Below are 24,959 nucleotides of genomic sequence, written 5' to 3'. Positions count from 1 at the left end.
CCCCTAGATAATAATTAGGACAAATTTATAATACACAAAAAATCGGCAACTATTACCTAATTTTACTTCTACGATGTTGGGGATCTGTTGGTACTTAGATATTAATGAACTATCCACAGGATAGGTCATCAATATGAGATCAGTGGGAGTCCGACACCTCGAACCCCCACTGATCAGCTACGCCAGGCAGTAGTGGGCACCGGAAACTATACAGTGGACGGAACCAGAAACATAAGGTTCTGTCCATTGTGCATTCAAGGGAATGGAAGCTGAACTGCAGTATGCTGGTACGAGAAACTACCGGTACATAGTGAACAGAGCCATCCGTCCACTTTAAGTTTCTAAAACCGCTGTCTACCTGACACTGTCTAGACCCCCAGTAATCTGCGACTGATGACCTTTTCTGAGGATAGGCCATTAATATCTAAGTACCGGAAAACCCCTCTAAGGCTACTTTCACACTTGCGGCAGAGGAATCTGGCAGGCAGGATCCGTCAAATGTATGCCAACTGATGGGATTTGTAAGACTGATCAGGATCCTGATCAGTCTTACAAATGCATTGAAAAGCCAGATCCGTCTTTCTGGTGTCATCCGGAAAAAACGGATCCGGCATTTATTTTTTTCAAATTTTTTGTGAGATTGCGGTATGCCCATTTTTTTTTGCAGGCTCTGCCATTTTGATTATCTTAAGCCAGATCCCCTATTCTGTGGAAAAAAAAATCCTCAGAGACCATTTGTTCTTTACAATCCCAGACCCTCTTTCCTTGTGACATGAGAGGAAGGAGGGGGAGGTAGGATACTGTCATAACTCAATTTAGCTCAGTGGAATTGGCCTTTCATGATAAGAACAATGTATAGCAAAAATAGCATGGCACTGTGTTAGCCAGAAAAATCTACAGTATGTGATGTTAAAAAAAAAGTATTATAGCAGTAATACCTTTACTGGCTAACCTGAAAGATTCTGTTTGCAAGCTTTCAGGCAACAGAGGCTCCTTCATCAGGTAATATACATCTGAATGAATGTGAGAAAGGCACACCACTTTTACATATGTGTGCATGGGGTGATATATCATCAAGATGACAGAGCAATAAAACTACAGCTAAGGGCCCTTTACACGGGCCAACAATTGAACAGATCATCGCTAACCAGCGTTACTAGTAACGCTGGTTAGCAGTGATCTGGCAGTGTAAATGCCCGCCGATGAACGAGCAAAACACTCATTCATCAGGTAATTGTATATTTTGTAACATAGTAACATAGTTTATAAGGCCGAAAAAAGACAACTGACCATCCAGTTCGGCCTGTTATCCTGCAAGTTGATCCAGAGGAAGGCAAAAAATACCCCTGTGAGGTAGAAGCCAATTTCCCCCACTTAAGGGAAATACAATTCCTTTCCGACTCTAGTAGCTATAGCCTGTAATATTATTACACTCCAGAAATACATCCAGGCCCCTCTTGAACTCTTTTAGTGAACTCACCATCACCACCTCCTCAGGCAGAGAGTTCCATAGTCTCACTGCTCTTACCGTAAAGAATCCTCTTCTATGTTTATGTATAAACCTTCTTTCCTCCAGACACAGAGGATGTCCCCTCGTCACAGCCACAGTCCTAGGGGTAAATAGAGTGAATAACCCTAATGTTGATAATCTTTCAGGGTACTGTAGTCCCTCTATTTCAGTTATTACTTTAGTTGCCCTCCTCTGAACCCTCTCCAGCTCTGCTATGTCTACCTTGTTCACAGGAGCCCAGAACTGTACACAGTACTCCATGTGTGGTCTGACTAGTGATTTGTAAAGTGGTAGGACTATGTTCTCATCACGGGCATCTATGTCCCTTTTGATGCAACCATGATCTTATTGGCCTTGGCAGCTGCTGCCTGACACTGGTTTTTACAGGTTAGTTATCTGTCCACTAAAATTCTTAAGTCCTTTTCCATGTCAGTGTTACCCAGTGTTTTACCATTTAGTATGTACGGGTGACTTGCATTATTCCTTCCCATGTGCATAACCTTACACTCACTTCTCTGCCCAAGCCTCCAATCTATCCAGATTCCTCTGTAGCCATATGCTGTCCTCTTCCGTGTAAATTACTTTACACAATTTAGTGTCATCTGCAAAAATTGATACTTTACTATGCAAGCCTTCTACAAGATGATTAATAAATATATTGAAGAGAATAGGGCCCAATACTGACCCCTGAGGTACTCCACTAGTGACAGTGACCCAATTTTGTGCAGCACAAAAGATCGTTTCCCAGTGGCAGATCATGCTGTTTAAACACAATCTGCTGCCGGGAAACGAGACAGTATGGGGAAGAGCGATGGCATTGGCGATTGCTCCTCCCCATACGCTGGAGGAGCTGAGGAGATAGGTGCATGTAAATGCACTGCTCTCATCTGCTAGCGATAAGCAGATTGTCGGGAAGGAACTCTTCCTTCACGAAAATCTGCTAGATTGTCGACCTGTGTAAAGGAACCATTACTGTTACAGATGTTACACTGACCGATGTTTTGGGCAGATTATATATGTACTTGGAGTCGGTATGGCCTGGATGCTATCTAAGTGATGCCTGTCCGAACTGTATTCCCTCACCTGCAGCAGGATCTGTAAAGCTATGGCTTGCTAGTCACTCTGCTGTCTATATCACGCAGTAGCCTTTGGGAAATCTGGTTGCTCTTGCCGTCTCTCTGGAGTAGTGGTCTCACAGGAGAAAATGGATGACTTGATGATTCTAATAACTCTAGAAGCAAAGGGACATACTTTCTTCCGCCTCACTGTTCTAGCTTGAACTCCCCCTCCTGACAGGAAGCAGGACCAGCTCACTCCTGCTAAGAGGGGTTGGAATAGGGTGGTTAACTCTGTCCCTGCCAACCATACCTCTGTATGCTGGTGTATTGGACATAACATATATAACATAACATAAACATTTGCAGACACCCCCAGGTCTGGGTACTGCACCGCCATACAATGATTCTGTAAGGGGACCAGCGATGGCATTAGTGATCACTCCTCCCCAATCTGGGAGGAGATCCCTGCATGTTAATTCAGTGGTCTCCTCCACTGACGAGCAGTCAAAGGTCAGAAAGGAACGCTTGCTTCTCGACAATTGCTTCCTACATCGGGCCAGGTAAAGAAGCCTTTAGAAATTAGATCTGGAGTCAGTCTAATGGGAAGGCAGAGGAAGTGTCCATATAGGGGTCATAAATCCATTCTTATCAGTCTGAATTCCCATATTCTTCTCTCCCTGCTGGTCTTAAAATTCTCTTCAGTATTAAGATCTTTAAGTCCCTGATACTGTGGTCTGGTCCTAAGAAGTGTTTCCACACAGGTGTACCCAAATTTTCTTTTAGTGTGTGCCTATGTAAAGTCATCCTCAAGCGGAGATTGGAGAAACCATGTAAAAGTCAGTTCAAGAATGAAGTAGTAGTAGTTATAGGGGGGGGGGGGGGGGGAGCTAGTAAAAATGCTACAAAAAAGCATTTTTCCCAAAAATTCTATGTATGAAACTACCCTGACGGTATTAATAATTTTTTTTTACCAGACATTAGATACATGTCAGCCAACAGCTATTCCTTCCTATCCCCAGCCCCAACAGACACAAGCTTGACTCAAACAAGAGTTGGTGTGTTCTGTTGTGTGACTGTGACTGCCCAATCATTATCTCCCTGGAGAAGAGTGAGGAGGTCATATAGACATTAGTTGGCCAGTTCAGCTGACATTAATTCAAAACCTAAAGAACGGCCAATGTCTATATGGGAATCATATGAAGGGTAGGGGAGACGGAGACAAGTCTATGGCACAGTCTGGACAGCACATATACAATAACATTTGCTTTGTCCCTATGTACACCTCCTGGGCAGTGTATGAGTTGAATATTTCCTACCTCACTCATAATGGATGCATTGTGTTTTAGAATAAATTGTTGCCTAGGTACGACCGTCCTTACACAAACAGAACATGTAGGCGAAGCTGATCTTAGGTCCTGCAAAGATCTTTGGTCAATATTCTGGACATATTCTACAGGTGGCCATACACATTGGGGATCATTTATTTAGACGAAAAGTAGTCATAAGTCCCTTTTTAACCGGCTGTGCGATGATACTTAGGTGGGAGGGAAGGGGTTGTGTCAGGGGCCATGGCCCGGCTAATTGACTAACATTAATGTGTGGAAATAGGTGGAAATGTTGGCAGGGTCTGGCGTAGTTTTTTTGCTAGGTGCAAGGTGCACCTAATTTATGACCATGCACACGCCTCGTCATAAATTAAATGATTCTTTGAAGCAGTGTAAGGGGGAAACTAAGACCGGTGTAAAAGCCATTGGTATATGTGCCCCCTTATCATTAGCCAAACCTAGTCATTTCATTGGGATCAACTACCCATCCAATGTGTATTTTAAAGGGGTTATCCAACTCCTATAATGTCGCCCCTAAAGCCTGGGCCCCTCATATAGGTAATACTTACCCCGTGGGTGACCCTAGGAAGGCTCGTCCCCGTCACAGCCTACTATTGGCTGCAGTGTTGGTGATGTGCTCAGTGATGTCGAGGTGTGTGGCATGTGATCGCTGCAGCCAATCACTGTCTAGATAGACTAAATTCAGTTTTAAAGGGTTTGTCCACAATACAAATGTATTCTCTATACACAAGAGAGAGGATAAATATCTGATCCAACTTCTGGGATCCCACCATGATGACCAGCCATGCCAAGGAGACCCCTCACACATTGTGATTGCATTGAGGGGGCGATGGGGTGAGAGACAATACAACTGGCACCTGCAAGGGATTATGCGAGCACAGCTCCTGAGCCTGTGCCCACACAGCACCCTAATAGTACAATGACTCCTAGCTCAGGCAAGATAGCTGCCACCAAAATAGAGCAAAAACAGATCTGAAAATAGGAATATGTTTTATCTGGTTTCAATTAATTAATAAAAAATAAATATATGTGAAACATTCCGCATGGATGGCCAACCTGCGGCCCTCCAGCTGTTGTAAAACTACAACTCCCACTATGTCCTGCTGTAGGCTTATAGCTGTAGGCTGTGCAAGCATGCTGGGAGTTGTAGTTTTGCAACAGCTGGAGGGCCGCGGGTTGGGCATCCCTGCTTTAAAGGGATGGCCCAGCTTTTTTGTGATGATCGGATGCTACAGAGCACAGTCAACATTGTAGTCTATGGGAGCAGCACTGCATTGATGAGCGCTATACACTACAGTGTTGAAGGTGCCGGGGGGGGGAGGGGGGGTGTTGGGAAGGGTTTCGGACTCCCGCCAATCTAGAGGATAGACTAGGCATGGCCAACTTGTGGCTCTCCAGCTGTTGTAAAACTACAGCTCCCACCATGCCCTGCTGTAGGCTGATAGCTGTAGGCTGTCTGGTCGTGCTGGGAGTTGTAGTTTTGCAACAGCTGGAGAGCCTCAGGTTGGCCATCCCTGGGATAGACCATCACTTAAAAAAGGCTGGGCAACCCCTTTAAATAGTATGGGCATATACATATCGGCATAATCAAATGCCAATGGCCAACAAAAAATAGAAAATGGAGGCTGAATAGTAAAAATTTTACAAATCACTGTACCCAAAACGATGCTGAGTGGAAGGTCATGGGGTGTGCCACGTGCAGTTCTGTTGTATTTTGGTTGTGGGTCGTGTTAAAACGAGCAACTAACAAGCATGTCATACACTCTATGTAATCACGCTCATACCAGGGTGAGGCTGTATCCTGTTGCCACATCCACTTGGCACATACACAGTTATTAAAATCAATAATTATACTGCAATTCCTACATTTACCAGACTTAGGCTACTTTCACACTAGCGTTTATATTGTATCCGGCATGGTTCAGCAAAAACGCTTCCGTTACTGATAATACAGCCGTCTGCATCCGTTATGAACGGATCCGGTTGTATTATCTTTAACATAGCCAAGACGGATCAGTTATGAACTACATTGAAAGTCAATGGAGGACGGATCAGTTTTCTATTGTGGCAGAGAAAACGGATCCGCCCCATTGACTTGCATTGGGGATCATGCCAGATCTGTCTTGCTCCGCATCCCAGGATGGAAAGCAAACTGCAACATGTTTCGGTTTGCTCTCCGGTCTGGGAACGCAACTAAATGGAACAGAATGCATTTTGGAGCATTCCGTTTTATTCAGTTCAGTTTTGTCCCCATTGACAATGAATGGGAACAAAACTGAATAGTTTTTTTCCAGTATTGCGCCCCTATGACGAATCTCAATACCATAAAAATTAAACGCTAGCAGTTGTAGTTTTGCAACAGCTGGAGGGTCGCAGGTTGGGCATCACTGGTTTAGTGGATGTCTCAGCCAGATGCCATACAACGGCGTTTCCACTGTAAAACCCCTATTTAACGTATACTTTTTTTGCTGGACTCTGCAGGAAGGAAAAGTGCAGCATACTACCAGCACCGCCAGAACTAACGCAGTCAGGGACGTTTATCAAGACAGACGTTCCCATACACAAGTCTTGATTCCCTTTGCGCCGGATTGAGAAGTATCTAATTTATTAAGAGGCAGATGCCTGTTAGTAAATTAGGCGCATCTCTGGCAGTTTATGCCCCAGAAACTGAAGTCTACACCAGCCAAGGGCATAACTTACGTCAGTTTCTGACATAAGTTATAGTAAATCACTCACCCCCCACCGCTAAGCTCCACCCTTTCTCTCAAAAGTCAAAAATTATTGTGCACATATGACGCAACTCACGTCATTAGTGAATGCCCCTCAGTGTACCGGAAGCATACGGCTCTATACACTATGTAGCGGCTGTGCCAGAATACTGCAGGTCAGCTTCCAGAATTATCAGGAACTATTTGTTCCTGATGATTGCCCTATGGTGTAGCTACAGTAGAGCTGCCTTAAAGGGGCATTCCCATTTCAGACAATGGGGGCATATCGCTCTGGGATCTACACTGAGAACGGAGTGGGGAAGGTGGTGGCTGGAGGACCCCAGGTTTCCTTGGGTCTGGCCACCACCAAGCGCTCTCCCCGCAGTAGTAAATGGGAGCTCACTGCGCTTGAGTGGCCACCGCTCCCATTCATTTCTATGGGGCCGACAGAAATAGAGGGCAGCTGCGCGAGCGTGGTGCGCTCCCACTCACTACTACAGGGAGAGCGCTTGGTGGTGGCCAGACCCGGGGAAACCTAGGGTCCTACTACCACAACTTTCGGGGCCCCGTTCTTGGTCCCACCTCTGGGACCAGCACCTATCAGACAATGGGGCATATCCTAGCGATATGCCCCCATTGTCTGAGATGGGAAAACCCCTTTAACATCTAGCAGTCATCTACTCTCTATTGGGATGAACAATCACTACTCTGATCCTTCATCCTCATACGGAGTCATTGTTTGTGGGCAGCAAATCTCGGTTACACAGGACAATGTGCAGCCAACAAATGACTTTTATCTGCCACAAAAATGACATATCACATGACAAATGAGCGTTTGCTTGTTCACCAGGTGATAAGCGGCACATTTACAGAGAACAATTATCTGGAGCGTTCATACAATGTTCAGTCCATCTAAAAGAGCCTTCAGGGTGGGTTCACAGGCAGGTTGATGCTGCCATTGTTCTGTACTTTTGTGTCTTTAGTGGCTTTTTTTGCACCTTCATTTTTGGTGTGTTTTTGGCAGTAAAAATCCCAACCCCAGCTGAAGGTCTATGGGAAATGTTAAAGAGCACACACAATTTGGGTTACGGTATTTTGCTCCTGGCGATTTTGTTAATTAGGTGGTGGTTTTTGTCTTTCTGGATTATTTTCAAAATGCATCATGCTGGGACTTTTGGAGTTTCACATCACCTTCTCTATAAAGGAAGAACGCCATGAAGCAAACACTAGTGGACAAGCACACTGTTTGTAAAAAAAAAAAAAAATGCCAGAAAAAGCGGCAGAAAAAAACATGGCAAAAGATGCAGGTGGCAAAAAAAATGCATGCAGTTATTCTGGTATTTTTATCGTCCAAAATGAATACCAGGGCAAATTTGTGTTTCATGGACCCTTAAAGGGGATGTGCAGCCGGTATTGATAACTTATCCTCAGGATAGGTCATCAACAGGGGCGTAGCTCTGAGGGGTTCAGAGGTAGCAGTCGCTACCAGGCACAGGACACTGAGGGGCCCAAAGACCCTTGTGCTGTATAAGAAGACACTGGTATTATAGAAAGTACATGCCGGTCAAGTTACACCTCTGGCTGGGCGGAAGGGGTTAAGTCAAGAATTTAGCATGGGAGGGGGGTTGATGTTTCAATTTTTTCCCTGCCTCTGGCCACAAAGCACTGGGGGAAGCTGAACTCTTGCACCAAGGCCAATGAGCTAAGCCCCTGGTCATTAATATCTGATAGGCGGGGGTCCGACTCCTGGCACCCCCACCAATCAGCTGTCTGAAGAGGAGCAGCAGTGGTGCAGTGTAATCACAAGTGCTCATGCCATTCAGGTAAATGGAACAACTACTTGTATTGACACTGTGCTGCCGAGATGACGCCCAGTGTAATCTTGGAGCAAGTAGCGCTCACATGAGCGCCGCCTGCTCTTCAAACAGCTGATTAGTGGGAGTCATACCCCCGCCGATCAGATATGATCAGATATATATCCTGAGGATAGGTCATCAATATGTACTGGCTGCACTCTAAGGTACAGTATATGAGCAGTCTAATTGTCACAGTGGATGATGCCACACAGGTAACATGATTCAGCCACCTGCTGGGAAGTCACTAGTTTCAGCAAATGAGTCACAGAAGTAACCTGTCAAGTAAGTTCACGTGATGTTATCTGGACTTCTCCTGTTTGCACTACCAAAGCCTCCAAGCAATGATAAAAGGGTTTGCTTTATAGATTTTTATGTAGGAGCGGTCGGTTAATTTAAGAAGTTATTTTCCAGTTGGATTTTATTTAATGGACAATAATGAAACCTGATACAAGAAAATTGTCCCTCTACAGATCATACTTAAAGGGGTTGTCCCATCTCACCGTTTCCACAGCGAAATGGGGCTAAGCGCCGCCCCCAGGTGGCCGGGCTTACAGAAACTGTCAATCGGGCCAGCACTCTGCTGTTTCTGTAGCTCCCATTCACTGCAGCCTGGGTCTGGCGCTTAGTCCCATTTCACCTCCAAAATACCAAGATGGGACAACCCCTATAAAGCGGTTCTCCAAGACTGGCCACCTCTTTTAATATTGCCAGCCAGTGTGTATAGGAAAAAAAAAAAAAAAGACTCCCCTGCCACTGGTGGTCCGATTCCAGCTCCAGGCTTCCTTCTCCTCCATTTCCTGTCCGTGCTGGAGCAGAAGTGCAAAGTGCTGTCTAAACACATATCTCCACTGCCAACCAGAATTTTTCTCCCAAAATCACGGACAGCCAATATCTTTAAAGGACAATTTAGGAAACCATAATGAATGCTAAAGATTATAAGTAATACAATAGCTCACTATACTGATAAGTGCTCATTACCAGCATTTACTGTGAGCTGTAAAATGATGAGAATTACCACCAAAATAATTTAGCCAAATACCACCAGTCTCAAAAAACATCACAGACACATAAAAAAAAAAATCACGGACTGTCCAGAAATTTCTGGACGGTTGACAACCCTGCTGCCAATCAATAGCCTGTGCGGTGGCTGCGCTTGCAGCCAGGGACAGACTTCAAACTTAAAGAGGACCTTTCACTAGTTTAAAAATTAAAAACTAACTATATCAGTGGGCAGAGCGGCGCCCAGGGGTCCCCCTGCACTTACTAGGATGTCTGGGCGCCGCTCCGTTTGCCCGGTATAGGCTCCGGTGTCTGCAGCTCCTTCTTTTATACTGGGCGGAGTTTTTGTATTAGGGTTGTCCCTTGCTGCAGCGCTGGCCAATCGTAGCACACAGCTCATAGCCTGGGAGCCTATACCAGGCGAACGGAGCGGCGCCCAGACATCCTAGTAAGTGCAGGGGGACCCTTCCGCTCTTCCCACTGATATAGTTAGTTTTTCGTTTTTAAACTAGTAAAAGGTCCTCTTTAAAGTGGCTCTGGGAAGAATTAAAAGTTATCCCATTTTGTAGGTTGACAGAAGACGGGGCAAACTCAAGTAGGTGGGGCTAACAATGCCACAGTGCAGAACTGAATACTGCCCCAAAAGAACCAAATACCACAGTGCAGCACAATATACTGCTCCAACATAACCAAATACCACAGTGCAGCACAACACAATACAACAGCAGATCCAAATACCACAGTGCAGCACAATATACTGCTCCAACATAACCAAATACCACAGTGCAGCACAACACAATACAACAGCAGATCCAAATACCACAGTGCAGCACAATATACTGCTCCAACATAACCAAATACCACAGTGCAGCACAACACAATACAACAGCAGATCCAAATACCACAGTGCAGCACAATATACTGCTCCAACATAACCAAATACCACAGTGCAGCACAATATACTGCTTCAGCAGAACCAAATACCACAGTGCAGCACAACACAATACAACAGCAGATCCAAATACCACAGTGCAGCACAATATACTGCTCCAACATAACCAAATACCACAGTGCAGCACAACACAATACAACAGCAGATCCAAATACCACAGTGCAGCACAATATACTGCTCCAACATAACCAAATACCACAGTGCAGCACAACACAATACAACAGCAGATCCAAATACCACAGTGCAGCACAATATACTGCTCCAACATAACCAAATACCACAGTGCAGCACAACACAATACAACAGCAGATCCAAATACCACAGTGCAGCACAATATACTGCTCCAACATAACCAAATACCACAGTGCAGCACAACACAATACAACAGCAGATCCAAATACCACAGTGCAGCACAATATACTGCTCCAACATAACCAAATACCACAGTGCAGCACAACACAATACAACAGCAGATCCAAATACCACAGTGCAGCACAATATACTGCTCCAACATAACCAAATACCACAGTGCAGCACAACACAATACAACAGCAGATCCAAATACCACAGTGCAGCACAATATACTGCTCCAACATAACCAAATACCACAGTGCAGCACAACACAATACAACAGCAGATCCAAATACCACAGTGCAGCACAATATACTGCTCCAACATAACCAAATACCACAGTGCAGCACAACACAATACAACAGCAGATCCAAATACCACAGTGCAGCACAAATACTGCCCCAGTAGCACATAAAACGTCAAGAGAAGCTTCTCCTCTGTGGTGGCTTGGGCCAGCTGCCAGGTTCTGTTCGCCTCCTTCTTTCTCCATTTGTCTAATTAAGATATGGAGGAGGGGCCCGAGGAGGTGAAATGTGGGCCAGCCCTACCTTCAGCATGCTGCTTGGTCTTTCACCAATACCAAACATACAGGAGAATACAGAACCACACACCTAGTATATGCAGTGATGTCTCCTCTGATGAAGATGTTTTCTTTTCTCGTCTTCTCCATACAGCCCAGACCGACTTGACGAGAGTGTTGTTCCCAGTCTCATAGTACTACTAATAAGGGTCCATTAGGTTTCAGGTTTTTTTATGGCAAGACCTCTGGACAGTGTGAATAGAAACTGTAATTTCACATCAGTCAGTTGAAGGCAGTTTGAATATCACAGTATATACCAGCACACTGTGCCATTTATAATAATGCATTCTAATGCTGCGTCTACACCTAGACTTTATGTAACACTTTTACTTCATTTTACTGTGCTACAGCTGTGGTCTAAAGCTGTAAATTATTTTGTATACAATCATGCACTGTCGCTGTCACTCAATGGTTAAACTCAAAGAAAAGTGCTACAAAAAGTCTAGTTGTAGATCTGGCCTAAGGTTAAACTCCTCTCAATGCAATTCAGATTACAACAAGCTGAATAAGCGCTGGATGAGCTGGCAGTGAGTTGGGCAAACTTTTAACCATTTCAAAACCTAGTGATGTTATTAGGGTACGGCTACACTGCGATTTTGGGCACAACGCATGTCGCTCCCAAGTATCTCAGTGTAGCAGGGGTGCCATAGGAATGAAAGGAAGGGAAATAGCGCAACTCGCATGTTTGCTCCGACCACAACATGCAAATTACAAAAAAAAATCCAGCAGTGTTAGATTTTTTTAGGATTCATGTGTAACTGAGCCTGGTACATGGTGATCAGATGCTCTCGCAATAATTAATGCTAGGAGCATCAGGTACTTATGCATCTGGCAAGTGGCCACAGCTGTCCTTGTGAATTCAACTGTATTGTTATCCTCACAGTGGGGGGCGGCAGTATTTTGTGCTGCACTACAGTTGATTGATGGCCCCACCTACTTCTCTTGTCCCTGCCTACATGTGTTGGCCCCACCTACTTCTCTTGTTCCTCCCTACATGTGTTGGCCCCACCTACTTCTCTTGTCCCTGCCTACATGTGTTGGCCCCACCTACTTCTCTTGTCCCTGCCTACATGTGTTGGCCCCACCTACTTCTCTTGTCCCTGCCTACATGTGTTGGCCCCACCTACTTCTCTTGTCCCTGCCTACATGTGTTGGCCCCACCTACTTCTCTTCTCCCTGCCTACATGTGTTGGCCCGACCTACTTCTCTTGTCCCTGCCTACATGTGTTGGCCCCACCTACTTCTCTTGTTCCTCCCTACATATGTTGGCCCCACCTACTTCTCTTGTCCCTGCCTACATGTGTTGGCCCCACCTACTTCTCTTGTCCCTGCCTACATGTGTTGGCCCCACCTACTTCTCTTGTCCCTGCCTACATGTGTTGGCACCACCTACTTCTCTTGTCCCTGCCTACATGTGTTGGCCCCACCTACTTCTCTTGTCCCTGCCTACATGTGTTGGCCCCACCTACTTCTCTTCTCCCTGCCTACATGTGTTGGCCCGACCTACTTCTCTTGTCCCTGCCTACATGTGTTGGCCCCACCTACTTCTCTTGTCCCTGCCTACATGTGTTGGCCCCACCTACTTCTCTTGTTCCTGCCTACATGTGTTTGCCCTACCTACTTCTCTTGTCCCTGCCTACATGTGTTGGCCCCACCTACTTCTCTTGTCCCTGCCTACATGTGTTGGCCCCACCTACTTGTGTTCCCACCTTTTGGATCCACATTCTGTCTCCAGAACAGGGCCCCTGAAATGAAGAGTGGGCAGCCTCGTGCACGGGGGAGTTCTGAATATAGCTGGCCCAGCTGTTTCAATCAGCCTCATAATAGACGTGAATGGAGAGGTTTTTGCGCTTGCGCAGCTTTACCCTGCAATCATTGCTATGAGACTTTCAAAAATAGCCAAGTGCACTTGCATGGCTATTTTTGGAAGTCCAATAGCAGTAAATGAAGAGGACGTTTCACATGTGCAGTGCGCTCTCCCTCATTCGGGGGGCCCCGTTCTGGAGATAGGAGCGAGTCCAAGAGTTGAGACCCACACCTATCTGATAATTGTGGCCTATTGTAGCAATATGCCATAACCGTTGAGTTAGAACAGCCCCTTTAACCCCTTAAGGACCGGGCTCATTTTCACCTTAAGGACCGGGCCATTTTTTGCAAATCTGACCAGTGTCACTTTAAGTGCTCATAACTTTCAAACGCTTTGACTTACCCAGGCCGTTCTGAGATTGTTTTTTCGTCACATATTGTACTTCATGACACTGCTAAAATTGGGTCAAAAAAGTTATTTTTTTTGCATAAAAAAATACATTTTTTACCAAAAATTTTGAAAAATTAGCAAATTTCAAAGTTTCAGTTTCTCTACTTCTGTAATACATAGTAATACCCCCAAAAATTGTGATGACTTTACATTCCCCATATGTCTACTTCATGTTTGTAGCATTTTGGGAATGATATTTTATTTTTTGGGGATGTTACAAGGCTTAGAAGTTTAGAAGCAAATTTTGAAATTTTTGAGAAATCTTCAAAATCCCACTTTTTATGGACCAGTTCAGGTTTGAAGTCATATTGTGAGGCTTAGATAATAGAAACCTCCAAAAAATGACCCCATTCTAGAAACTACACCCCTCAAGGTATTCAAAACTGTTTTTTCAAACTTTATTAACCCTTTAGGTGTTCCACAAGAGTTAATGGCAGATGGAGAAACAATTTTGAAATTTCTATTTTTTGGAAAATTTTCCAATATAATAAATTTTTTCCAGGAGTAAAATAAGAGTTAACTGCCAAACAACACTCAAAATGGGTTGCCCTGATTCTGTAGTTTGCAAAAACACCCCATATGTGGTCGTAAACTACTGTTTGGCCGAACGGTAGCACATAGAAGGAGGGGAACACCATATGGGTTTTGGAAGGCAGATTTTGCAGGACTGGTTTTGTTTATACCATGTCCCATTTGAAGCCCCCTGTTGCACCCCTAGAATAGAAATTTCAAAAAAGTGACTCCATCTAAGAAAGTACACCCCTCAAGGTATTCAAAACTGGGTTTACAAACTTTGTTAACCCTTTAGGTGTTCCACAAGAGTTAATGGCAGATGGAGAAACAATTATGAAATTTCAATTTTTTGGAAAATTTTCCAATATAATCAATTTTTTCTAGGAGTAAAACAAGGGTTAACTGCCAAACAACACTCAAAATGGGTTGCCCTGATTCTGTAGTTTGCAAAAACACCCCATATGTGGTCGTAAACTACTGTTTGGCCGAACGGTAGCACATAGAAGGAGGGGAACACCATATGGGTTTTGGAAGGCAGATTTTGCAGGACTGGTTTTGTTTATACCATGTCCCATTTGAAGCCCCCTGTTGCACCCCTAGAATAGAAATTTCAAAAAAGTGACTCCATCTAAGAAAGTACACCCCTCAAGGTATTCAAAACTGGGTTTACAAACTTTGTTAACCCTTTAGGTGTTCCACAAGAGTTAATGGCAGATGGAGAAACAATTATGAAATTTCAATTTTTTGGAAAATTTTCCAATATAATCAATTTTTTCTAGGAGTAAAACAAGGGTTAACTGCCAAACAACACTCAAAATGGGTTGCCCTGATTCTGTAGTTTGCAAAAACACCCCATATGTGGTCGTAAACTACTGTTTGGCCGAACGGTAGCACATAGAAGGAGGGGAACACCATATGGGTTTTGGAAGGCAGATTTTGCAGGACTGGTTTTGTTTATACCATGTCCCATTTGAAGCCCCCTGTTGCACCCCTAGAATAGAAATTTCAAAAAAGTGACTCCATCTAAGAAAGTACACCCCTCAAGGTATTCAAAACTGGGTTTACAAACTTTGTTAACCCTTTAGGTGTTCCACAAGAGTTAATGGCAGATGGAGAAACAATTATGAAATTTCAATTTTTTGGAAAATTTTCCAATATAATCAATTTTTTCTAGGAGTAAAACAAGGGTTAACTGCCAAACAACACTCAAAATGGGTTGCCCTGATTCTGTAGTTTGCAAAAACACCCCATATGTGGTCGTAAACTACTGTTTGGCCGAACGGTAGCACATAGAAGGAGGGGAACACCATATGGGTTTTGGAAGGCAGATTTTGCAGGACTGGTTTTGTTTATACCATGTCCCATTTGAAGCCCCCTGTTGCACCCCTAGAATAGAAATTTCAAAAAAGTGACTCCATCTAAGAAAGTACACCCCTCAAGGTATTCAAAACTGGGTTTACAAACTTTGTTAACCCTTTAGGTGTTCCACAAGAGTTAATGGCAGATGGAGAAACAATTATGAAATTTCAATTTTTTGGAAAATTTTCCAATATAATCAATTTTTTCTAGGAGTAAAACAAGGGTTAACTGCCAAACAACACTCAAAATGGGTTGCCCTGATTCTGTAGTTTGCAGAAACACCCCATATGTGGTGGTAAACTACTATTTGGCTAAACGGCAGGACATAGAAGAAGGGGAACGCCATATGGTTTTTGGAAGGCAGATTTTGCTGGACTGGTTTATTTACACCATGTACCCTTTCAAGCCCCCTGATGCACCCCTAGAGTAGAAACTCCATAAAAGTGACCCCATCTAGGAAACTACGGGATAAGGTGGTTGTTGTTTTGGGACTATTTTTGGGGTAAATTTGATATTTGGTTGCTCTATATTACTCTTTTTTGAGGCAATGTAACAAAAAAATTAAAATCTAAAATTGTTTCTACATTCGCTATTTAGTTTTGTGGAACACCTAAAGGGTTAACATAGTTTGTAAAGTAACTTTTGAATACCTTGAGGGGTGTAGTTTCTTAGATGGGGTCACTTTTTTGGAGTTTCTAGTCTGGGCTACATCAGGGGGGGCTTCTAATGGGACATGGTGTCAAAAAAAAAACTGTCCATCAAAATCTGCCTTCCAGAAACCGTATGGCGTTCCCTTCGTTCTATGCCCTGCCGTGCGGCTATATAGCCATTTACGACCACATATGGGGTGTTTCTGCAAACGACAGAATCGGGGCAATAAATATTTAGTTTTGTTTGGCTGTTAACCCTTGCTTTATTACCGGCAAAATGGATTTAAATTGAAATTTTGCCCAAAAATAGGTGTTTTGGCACCGTTTTTATTTTATATTTTTAACACCGTTCATCCGAGGCGTTTGGTCAAAAGTTATTTTTATAGCGACGACTTTTACGCACGCGACGATGCCCAATATGTATGGCTCTCAGACTTTGGAGACACTAAGCAGGCATCCTAAAACTGCGGCCCTCCAGATGTTGTAAAACTACAATTCCCACCATGCCCTGCTGATGGCTGTAGGTTGTCTGGGCATGCTGGGAGTTATAGTTTTACAACATCTGGAGGGCCGCAGTTTGAGGATGCCTGCACTAAAACTAATATTTTTGGGGGAAAGAAAAATAGTTTTCGTGTCTCCAAAGTCTGAGAGCCATAGTGTTTTATGTTCTCTAGTGAACTGTTGGGGATTATAAAAATTTAGTACTCCATGGAAGTGTGATACTCCCTGAAGCAATCGATAACGCAGAGGCCCGGATGATCGGGGCACGTGTCGCACTGAGTGGTGGTGTCCTTCCGTATCCCCCTCCTGCGACACACTCTGCACTTTTTTTGGGTTCGTCCCTTCTTTCCAGTATGGGGGACCACACCTGGAAAGTGTTGGCCAGGGACGATCCGGGCGCCTCCAGTTCCCGAGGTACTCCGGCCTGCTCTTTCCCGGTCCGAAAAGATCAGGTCCTTGAGGACTGCCTCATAGAATTGGAGGAATGTCCCTGTGCTGCCAGCGCTTCGGGATAGTACAAAAGAGTTGTACATGGCAACCTGCACCAAGTAGACCGCAACTTTTTTGTACCATGCCCGGGTTTTGCGCATGGCGTTATATGGCGTGAGGACTTGATCCGAGAGATCAACTCCTCCCATATACCGATTGTAGTCGACGATACAATCGGGCTTGAGGACCGTTGCCGCGGTACCTCGCACAGGGACTGGGGTGGTGCCGTTACCGTGGATTGTGGACAGCATAAGGACATCCCTCTTGTCCTTATACCTGACCAGCAACAGGTTTCCACTGGTAAGTGCACGGGTCTCACCCCTGGGGATAGGTACCTGGAGGGGGTAGGCAGGGAGGCCGCGCTGATTTTTCCGCACGGTCCCACAAGCGAACGTAGATCTGGCGGCAAGGGACCTGAACAAGGGAATGCTGGTATAAAAGTTATCCACGTACAAGTGGTAACCATTATCCAGCAGTGGGTACATAAGGTCCCACACGAGTTTCCCGCTAACACCCAGAGTGGGGGGACATTCTGGGGGTTGAATACGGGAATCTCGCCCCTCGTACACACGAAATTTGTAAGTGTACCCTGAGGTACTCTCACAAATTTTGTATAGCTTCACGCCATACCTCGCTCGCTTTGTGGGAATATATTGGCGGAAACTGAGTCTCCCCTTGAACGCAATGAGCGACTCATCAACCGCGACCTCCCTTCCAGGTACGTAGGCCTGCTGAAATGTGGCCCCAAAGTGATCGATGACAGGCCGTATCTTATACAGCCGGTCATAGGCAGGATCACCTCGGGGTGGACATGCTGCATTATCGGAATAATGCAGACATTTCCGGATGGCCTCAAACCGGGAGCGTGTCATGACCATACTGTACAGTGGGGTCTGGTACAGGACGTCCCCACTCCAGTATTGCCTGACACTGGGTTTTTGGACTAGACCCATATGCAGCACGAGGCCCCAAAATGTCCTCATTTCGGCTGCACTGACCGGCGTCCAGCCACCGGGTCTAGCCAAAACTGAGCCTGGGTTTTGAGCGACGAACTGTTGGGCGTACAGATTCGTCTGCTCCACCATCAAATTCACCAGTGGGTTACTGAAAAAAAAACTAAAATAGTCAATTTCAGTAAACCCCACTGTGGGAATCTGGATTCCAGGATTGCCAGCGAAATCCGGAATCTCAGGCTCAAAGTCCACTGGGGGACACCAGCTAAGTTCATCGGCAGGGGTCTCCGGTGAACTTATTTGGTGGGCCGGGAAACCAGTACGAACCCCAGGGCGGCTCGTACTAGGGTGGGCCACAGGATCCCTAGCATGTGCGGCCCCTGGCTCCGCCTGGCGGCGTCTCCGCCGCCTTGGTGGCTCATCGTCATCCGATGATGATGAGGAGGATGCTGATGATAAGAGGAATGTGGGGTCATCCTCATCCTCACTGGGGCTCTCGGAGTCGGAGGCAATCTGGGCATATGCCTCCTCGGCCGAGAACACCCGGCGGGCCATGGGTGTGTGTGCGTGTAGGTGTGCGTGTGTGTAAAACTTTATTATATGTGCGTGTGTGTGGGGGCAACGGGTGTTCGCGTACTAAAAAAAGGAAAAAAGGGCAAGTGTTAGGAAAAAAAAAAAGTTGCTGATTAGCGGTACAACGCTGATCAGCGGTGGGGCAGGCGATGCGCTAACAGTGGACGGACGCTAAAAAGTGCCGACCAGTCAGCGAACGCAGAAAAAAAAGTGGTGGTGAGGGGGCTAGTGGTGGTGGTGGGGGGGGGGGGGTTGGGGGGAGTGGTGGGGGGATGGGTGGAGGGGGTGGGGGGGCTGGTGGTGGTGGGGGGCTGGTAGGGGGGGGGCAAGTGGCAGGGGGGGGTCTGGGGTCTGATAGATGGATCAAAAAAAAGTTTTGTGTAAAAGTTAAAAGTTTTTTTTTTTTTTTTTTCCTAACTAACTTTTCCCTTCTTTCCCTGCCTAACGATGCCTCTCCCTCACTGACCCTAACCTACCTGGGTGGCGATGGGTGCAGGAGGGTGATGGATGGCGATTAGGGGGACACAGGAGCTGGTGCTGGACGATGCTGCCGGGTGCTCGTGCAGAACAGGAAGAGGAGGGGAGAGAGGAGCGCAGGAAGTTTGAATCTCGCGCCTCTCTCCCCTGCACCAATCAGCACCCTGGACAGCAGTGTTCAGCACCAGGGCCAGCACCGCCTCCTCAAATCCTCGGACTGCGATTGGTGGTGTATAATTACGCCACCGATCGCAGTCTTTTTCCGGTTCATCGGGTCACCGGACACCCGAATGGACCGGAAACGCAGAAAACCGCCGGTCTGAATTGACCTGCGGTTTTCTGCGATCGCCGATACGGGGGGGTCAAATGACCCCCCCCTGCGTTGTTACGGGATGCCGGCTGAATGATTTCAGCCGAAATCCCGTTCCGATTAACCCCCGCGGCGCCGGAATGCCGATTATAAGTCAGGATGTACCGGTACGCCCTTGGTCCTTAAGGACTCGGGAAATAGGGCGTACCGGTACGCCCTGTGTCCTTAAGGGGTTAAGGATGCATCAAATTTATTACACATCAAGAGAGCCAAATTGCAGCAAAACAGACTCCTACAAAACTGGCTTAAAAAATTCCCCTCATGATAATTCCCCCCTCTGTTTCCATTATATGATATTTCGGACATCTGACTTGCATTCCAGTTATGATCAGGATGGTAAATAAGTAGATACGCAGTCGTTTTTCTATAGCATTCTTTCTTATATTGATCGGAGTATAAGATTCAGAACACCCTTGAGGAAATGCCCACTTAGTAGAGTTTTGATGCTAAGGTCACCCTTCAATGTAAGTGGGGGTCCAACTGCTGGAATCAGAAGAAGCAGCGGTTCTAGGAAAGCACTGTCCATTTCATCTCCTATAGGAGATTACCCAAAAGCCACAAAGATGGCCATGACTATGGTGGGCCAAACATGTAGTCCACCCAAAAATGCAAATGAGAAACTAGCAGTATATAATTAGATGAAAAAATCGATCAAGCCAGCGAAGGAGACAATATGGACAATCACAATACATTAGTAAGTGCCTTGTATTAACTTTCTCTATATGATAAATGCCATTTGCTGAAGTGAGACAACCGCTTTAATAAACTTTGTTTTAACCTGGAACATTCTCTACCCGCTGGCGACAGCGACATAGCAGACTGACGGCAGAAAGACCCACAGGGTTCATTTAGACTGATCGTACTCCTTCAGTATTTGTTTTCCACAAAAAGAATTCTTAGCATTTTCGACTTTTCTCATACCGTGAACGTACAAGATGTCACTCTTTCACAAACGCCTTTGGAGTAGGCAAAAAACAAACAAATTGCTGAACAATGAATTACTTGTGGGACAGACACAAAAATATGCTGAAACTGAAAATACAAGGAATTTGTCACCTGCTATTATTCTCCAGTCACATATGCCCTCATTCAGCCCTTGCTTTTGAACTCTAATTAACCTGTTAGGCTACTTTTACACTAGCGGCTGGGTGTTCCGGCCAGCAGACAGTGCTGGGAAACGGGCAGACAAAAAATGATGAGTGGAGCGGTTTTTGTCCGGCCGATTCTCGGCATATTTGCGGGGTTTCAGCCAGATCTCTGTTGGACCCCATTATAGTCAGTGAGGTCCGGCAGGAAGAAGGTAGTATCTGGTAATGTAGGATCTGGAGATCTCTGTGAAATTAGCCTAAGCCGCATGTCCATTTGGGTACCCATAAAATTAAGGGGGATTTCGGTATCAGATTGGTGGGGTCTGACACCCTGCACCCCCACAGCTGTTTCGTGCAGCAGCTTTGCCAGACAGCTCCATATACTCAGTAGTGGCCATGTTGGGTACTGCAGCTTAGCTCACATTCAAGTGAACGGGAGCTAAACTACAGTATGCCTTCTGTATCATACACAGTATGCCTTCTGATATCCAGCACCCCCACCGATCTTATATTGATGACCTACTGCAAACCTTTTTGGACAATTTAAATTCAGTTATACATTATTACTACTCGTTAATGGTAATGAGAAATATAACTATTGGGATGATTTATCAAACTGGTGTAAAGTAGAGCTGTCTTAGTTGCCCATAGCAACCAATCAGATTCCACCTTTCATTTTTCAAAGGAGCTGTCCAAAATGAAAGGTGGAATCTGATTGGTTGCTATGGGCAACTAAGACAGTTCTACTTTACACCAGTTTGATAAATGACCCCACATATCCCTATTGGCAACAGCCATGACAACCTCACAGTATTGCATGTTTCCCTTTGAACCCTGTCTTATCTACAGATGTTAGACTGAATATTTCAAGGTATTTGTCATATTGATGACGATTCTTTTTATTTATTCAGGTCATTGCATTGGTCATGGATCTTTTCACAGATGTGGACCTCTTATGTGACATGATAGAAGCGGCAAGTAAAAGAAAAGTTCCCGTTTACCTGTTGCTCGATGAGAAGAACCTCACATACTTCATAGAGATGTACGAAAAGTTGGGATTTAGTAAAATTCAAATCCCTGTAAGTTGTATTTACTTCTCTGGTAATGTATATTATTCAAGACAGGGCACCTAATCTCATCTAAATTCCTAAAAACATCTAAAATCACATCAACAAGGATCTCCATAGACAATTACAGTTCGAGCAGATTATCATATAGGCTGTGGGGTATCTGCAGCATTTACAGTAGTGTAAGAAACTTTACAGTTCCCCCCAGGCTTTTAATATTGATGACCTATATATTGATAACCTCAGGATAGGTCATCAATATCAGATTGGCGGGGGTCCGACACCCAGCACCCCCACCAATCAGCTCTATGAAGAGACGGGGCATGCAGTGCCCATGTGCCGCCTCCCATCTCTCTTCCTGCTCACCGCTGTAGGTCTACGGCAAAGCAGCGGTGAGCAGGAGGAGAGACCGGAGACGGCATGTGCAGGCTGCGTGCGCTGTCTCCTGATACAGCTGATTCGCGGGGTGCCGGGTGTCGGATCCTGAGGATAGGTCATCAATATTAAAAGACCGGCCACATGTGGCTGACCCTTAGGCCATGTCCACAAGGCGTATTTTTTATGTGGATTTTGGCATGTTTTATGCACCCAATTCCATGCAGATTCTGGACTCAATCCACCTCCTATTGTTTTCAATTGGAAATTTGCACTGTAAGTGACACGTGGACAGATAATTTACAATGTAGAAAAAAATGCAACTCATTCATTCTGTGTGGAAATTCCCTTAAAATGCACATTAAAAAACACTTTGAAAATGCATAGAATACAGCCATGTCAACCTACCCTTGGGGTCTATTCACATGTCCATGTCCCAGTCGTATTATCCAACCTTATTACTCATAGCCCGATGGCAGGTCTAACTGACCTAAACTCATAGGGATCGATGATGCTGTGAGTTTGGGTAAGTTAAACCTATGTCCGGACCATGACACAAAGCTGCACGCATGGATTGCCCCTTAGGACGCATGCACAATCTATGTATTATGCTCGGATTTTCCGTGCTGATTTTTGTGCAGAAAATCCGCAGTGTAATACGTTTCCAGCTAAGTAGACTGAGATTTTCAAAATGTCATCTACACGGTGCAGAAATCCTGCAGGTAAATTGACCCGCGCTGCAGATTTTGAAATCCTCAGAATGTCAACCGTTTTCATGGATTTTCAGTGCAGATTTCACCCTTTTGTAATGTAAACGGTCAGATCTGGGCCAAATCCACCTCAAATAACACATGCGGATTTGGTTCAGAAAAGAAGCAAAATCTGCATGGACTACACTGCTGTGTGCATGTACCCTTACATTCCACTGACTTAGACCATCAACCACCTAGTAGGGATAAAGTGACATTTATGGGACCCAATGTAAAATACCATTATAATACTGGTATTTTCTTATGTGGCACCAGGGTCCAGGTGAGACTTCTGCCTCTGCAGCTCCTATAGCTACGTATTTATATATATTTTTTTCTATTACCCAAACTGCACCTTCTCAGCTGTGCCTATGAGCACAGGGGCATGACAATGTAAGTAGCGATGGACAAGATGAGGATGAGCTTAGATTGGTGACTGAAAAATATTTGGTTGGCCCAGTTACAGTAGAAACAGTGGTTCTGAAGTGATAGGGAGAGTATATGATTTGGGGGGTACTATCTCCCCTTGGGAAGAGAGCACCTTAGTCGGCATGAGAAGACTTATAGGCCATACATGTTCCTCTGGAATTCTGGGAAGAAAGGAATGCAAATGAGCTATAAGGCTCCTCACGCCGACTAAGGTGCTCTTTCCCCAAGAAGAGATAGTACCCCCCCAAATCCTGACTTAGGTCTCTCACCTAGTTCTCTGCTCTGCACTGATGAGGGGCAATCACCCTGAAACAGCTGTCTGCAGATGAGATGCTGGCTTATTTAATATCCATGTCATGTCTTAAGGCCTATCTAAAGGGTGGTACATTAACTTATAAGATAGCTGCCCTATATGTGGTGGCATTAGGGAAGATTATAATGCTTACAGGACACGCTATATGCAGCCATAGGGATTCCATGTGCCGCTGTACACGGTCTGAGCATGCAATCTTGCAGTGTACACTCACGATTCTGACATTTTTACTAGTATGTACCTATTTCTGTTACTGGTGGGTGGAATCCTGATTCTTTTTTTTTTTCTAGAACTGTGAAAATCGTAATAGACTGAAAGAACTTCATTACTTAACATATCTGAACTTGAAATGTTCTCATTTTTCTTGCAGACATGCTGACTTGTAGGATTTACTGTATGTATTACTCAGGACAATAACTGGGTGTTCACTTCCAGACAGAGGGTGGAGGACTACAACATCTCCTTCCGTAGACAGAACATGACAGTTAAATTAAGTAGGAATCATATATACAGTGACATTAAAAGAGACCCTATTGTAATGAGTGGAGAGATTTCATATTCAATTTAAAATGAATATGTAATTGACAATACTAAGACAGGAAATTTGTACCAAAAGTACCAACCATCAGCTGCCATCTATAGATCTGCTGTCCTCCTAGGGGCCTTTCACACGGGTGATTATTGGCTGAAAGAATGTTAGTAGGAATGGTCGATCATCCCAATCCTGGTCATTCATACTTGTTTGATGATCCTTTAAAAGCAGTACGTTCCCCGTCTAACGGGGAAAGTGCTGCTGACAGTAACAGAAATGAACGGCTGCACGAATGATTGTAAGTTAGAATCAATTCCCGTATAACAATTGCCCAGTGTAAATGCTCCCTTTAATGTGCGCCGATCAACTTGCTTTTTTTTTAATCAATGCCTGTTATTGAAAATTCTCTGCCCATGTAAAAGGACCCTAAGGTCCTGATACAAAACTTGCAACCAAAGGTTTCTTTAATGGAAAATATACTTTTTAGAGAAGGCAGCACATACTCATAAATATGGAAACAACTAGAGATTCTAGAAGCCCAAGTCCATTATAGTACCTACAGACACTTACTTTAGGTATAAGTATATACCTACACTTTACTTCTGGTCTTGACGTTCCAGATGAGTGTATGCTGAAGGCTTTAGTGACTTAAGTTTCCGAGCAACCATTATATTATATTCTTGCCAGGAGAGAAAAACAATCAAAGCAAGAAAGACAGCATATTATAGCAGAGATGGGGGCCTGACAGATATGCCTTCATGGCTGAACAGCCCGACAGGAAAACTCATGTGTATGTAGTATATGCAAGTGCCAGAGCATAGTATGTAGTGAGACCCCACCATCTCAACCCTTAAACAGCTCTGTGAGTGGAGGCGACCAGTCCTGCTCACATTCCAGCAGTCAT

At 44.9% G+C, this 24,959-nt stretch overlaps 1 protein-coding gene across 1 annotated transcript in view; it reads left to right on the top strand.

Annotated features, from left to right (window-relative positions):
• Window positions 1-24,959, top strand: part of FAM83C (family with sequence similarity 83 member C) — a 30,911-nt gene that overhangs the window by 731 nt on the left and 5,221 nt on the right. The window contains exon 2 of the mRNA XM_044300033.1: window positions 21,502-21,669. Coding sequence (XP_044155968.1) covers window positions 21,502-21,669 — 168 coding nt within the window. The remainder of the gene's footprint in view (window positions 1-21,501; window positions 21,670-24,959) is intronic.

Source organism: Bufo gargarizans, chromosome 6 (assembly GCF_014858855.1).
Source record: "Bufo gargarizans isolate SCDJY-AF-19 chromosome 6, ASM1485885v1, whole genome shotgun sequence".
In the NCBI taxonomy this organism is placed as follows: Eukaryota; Metazoa; Chordata; class Amphibia; order Anura; family Bufonidae; genus Bufo; species Bufo gargarizans.
Note: the sequence above shows the minus strand (reverse complement) of the source record. Positions and strands in the feature narration are given on the sequence as shown.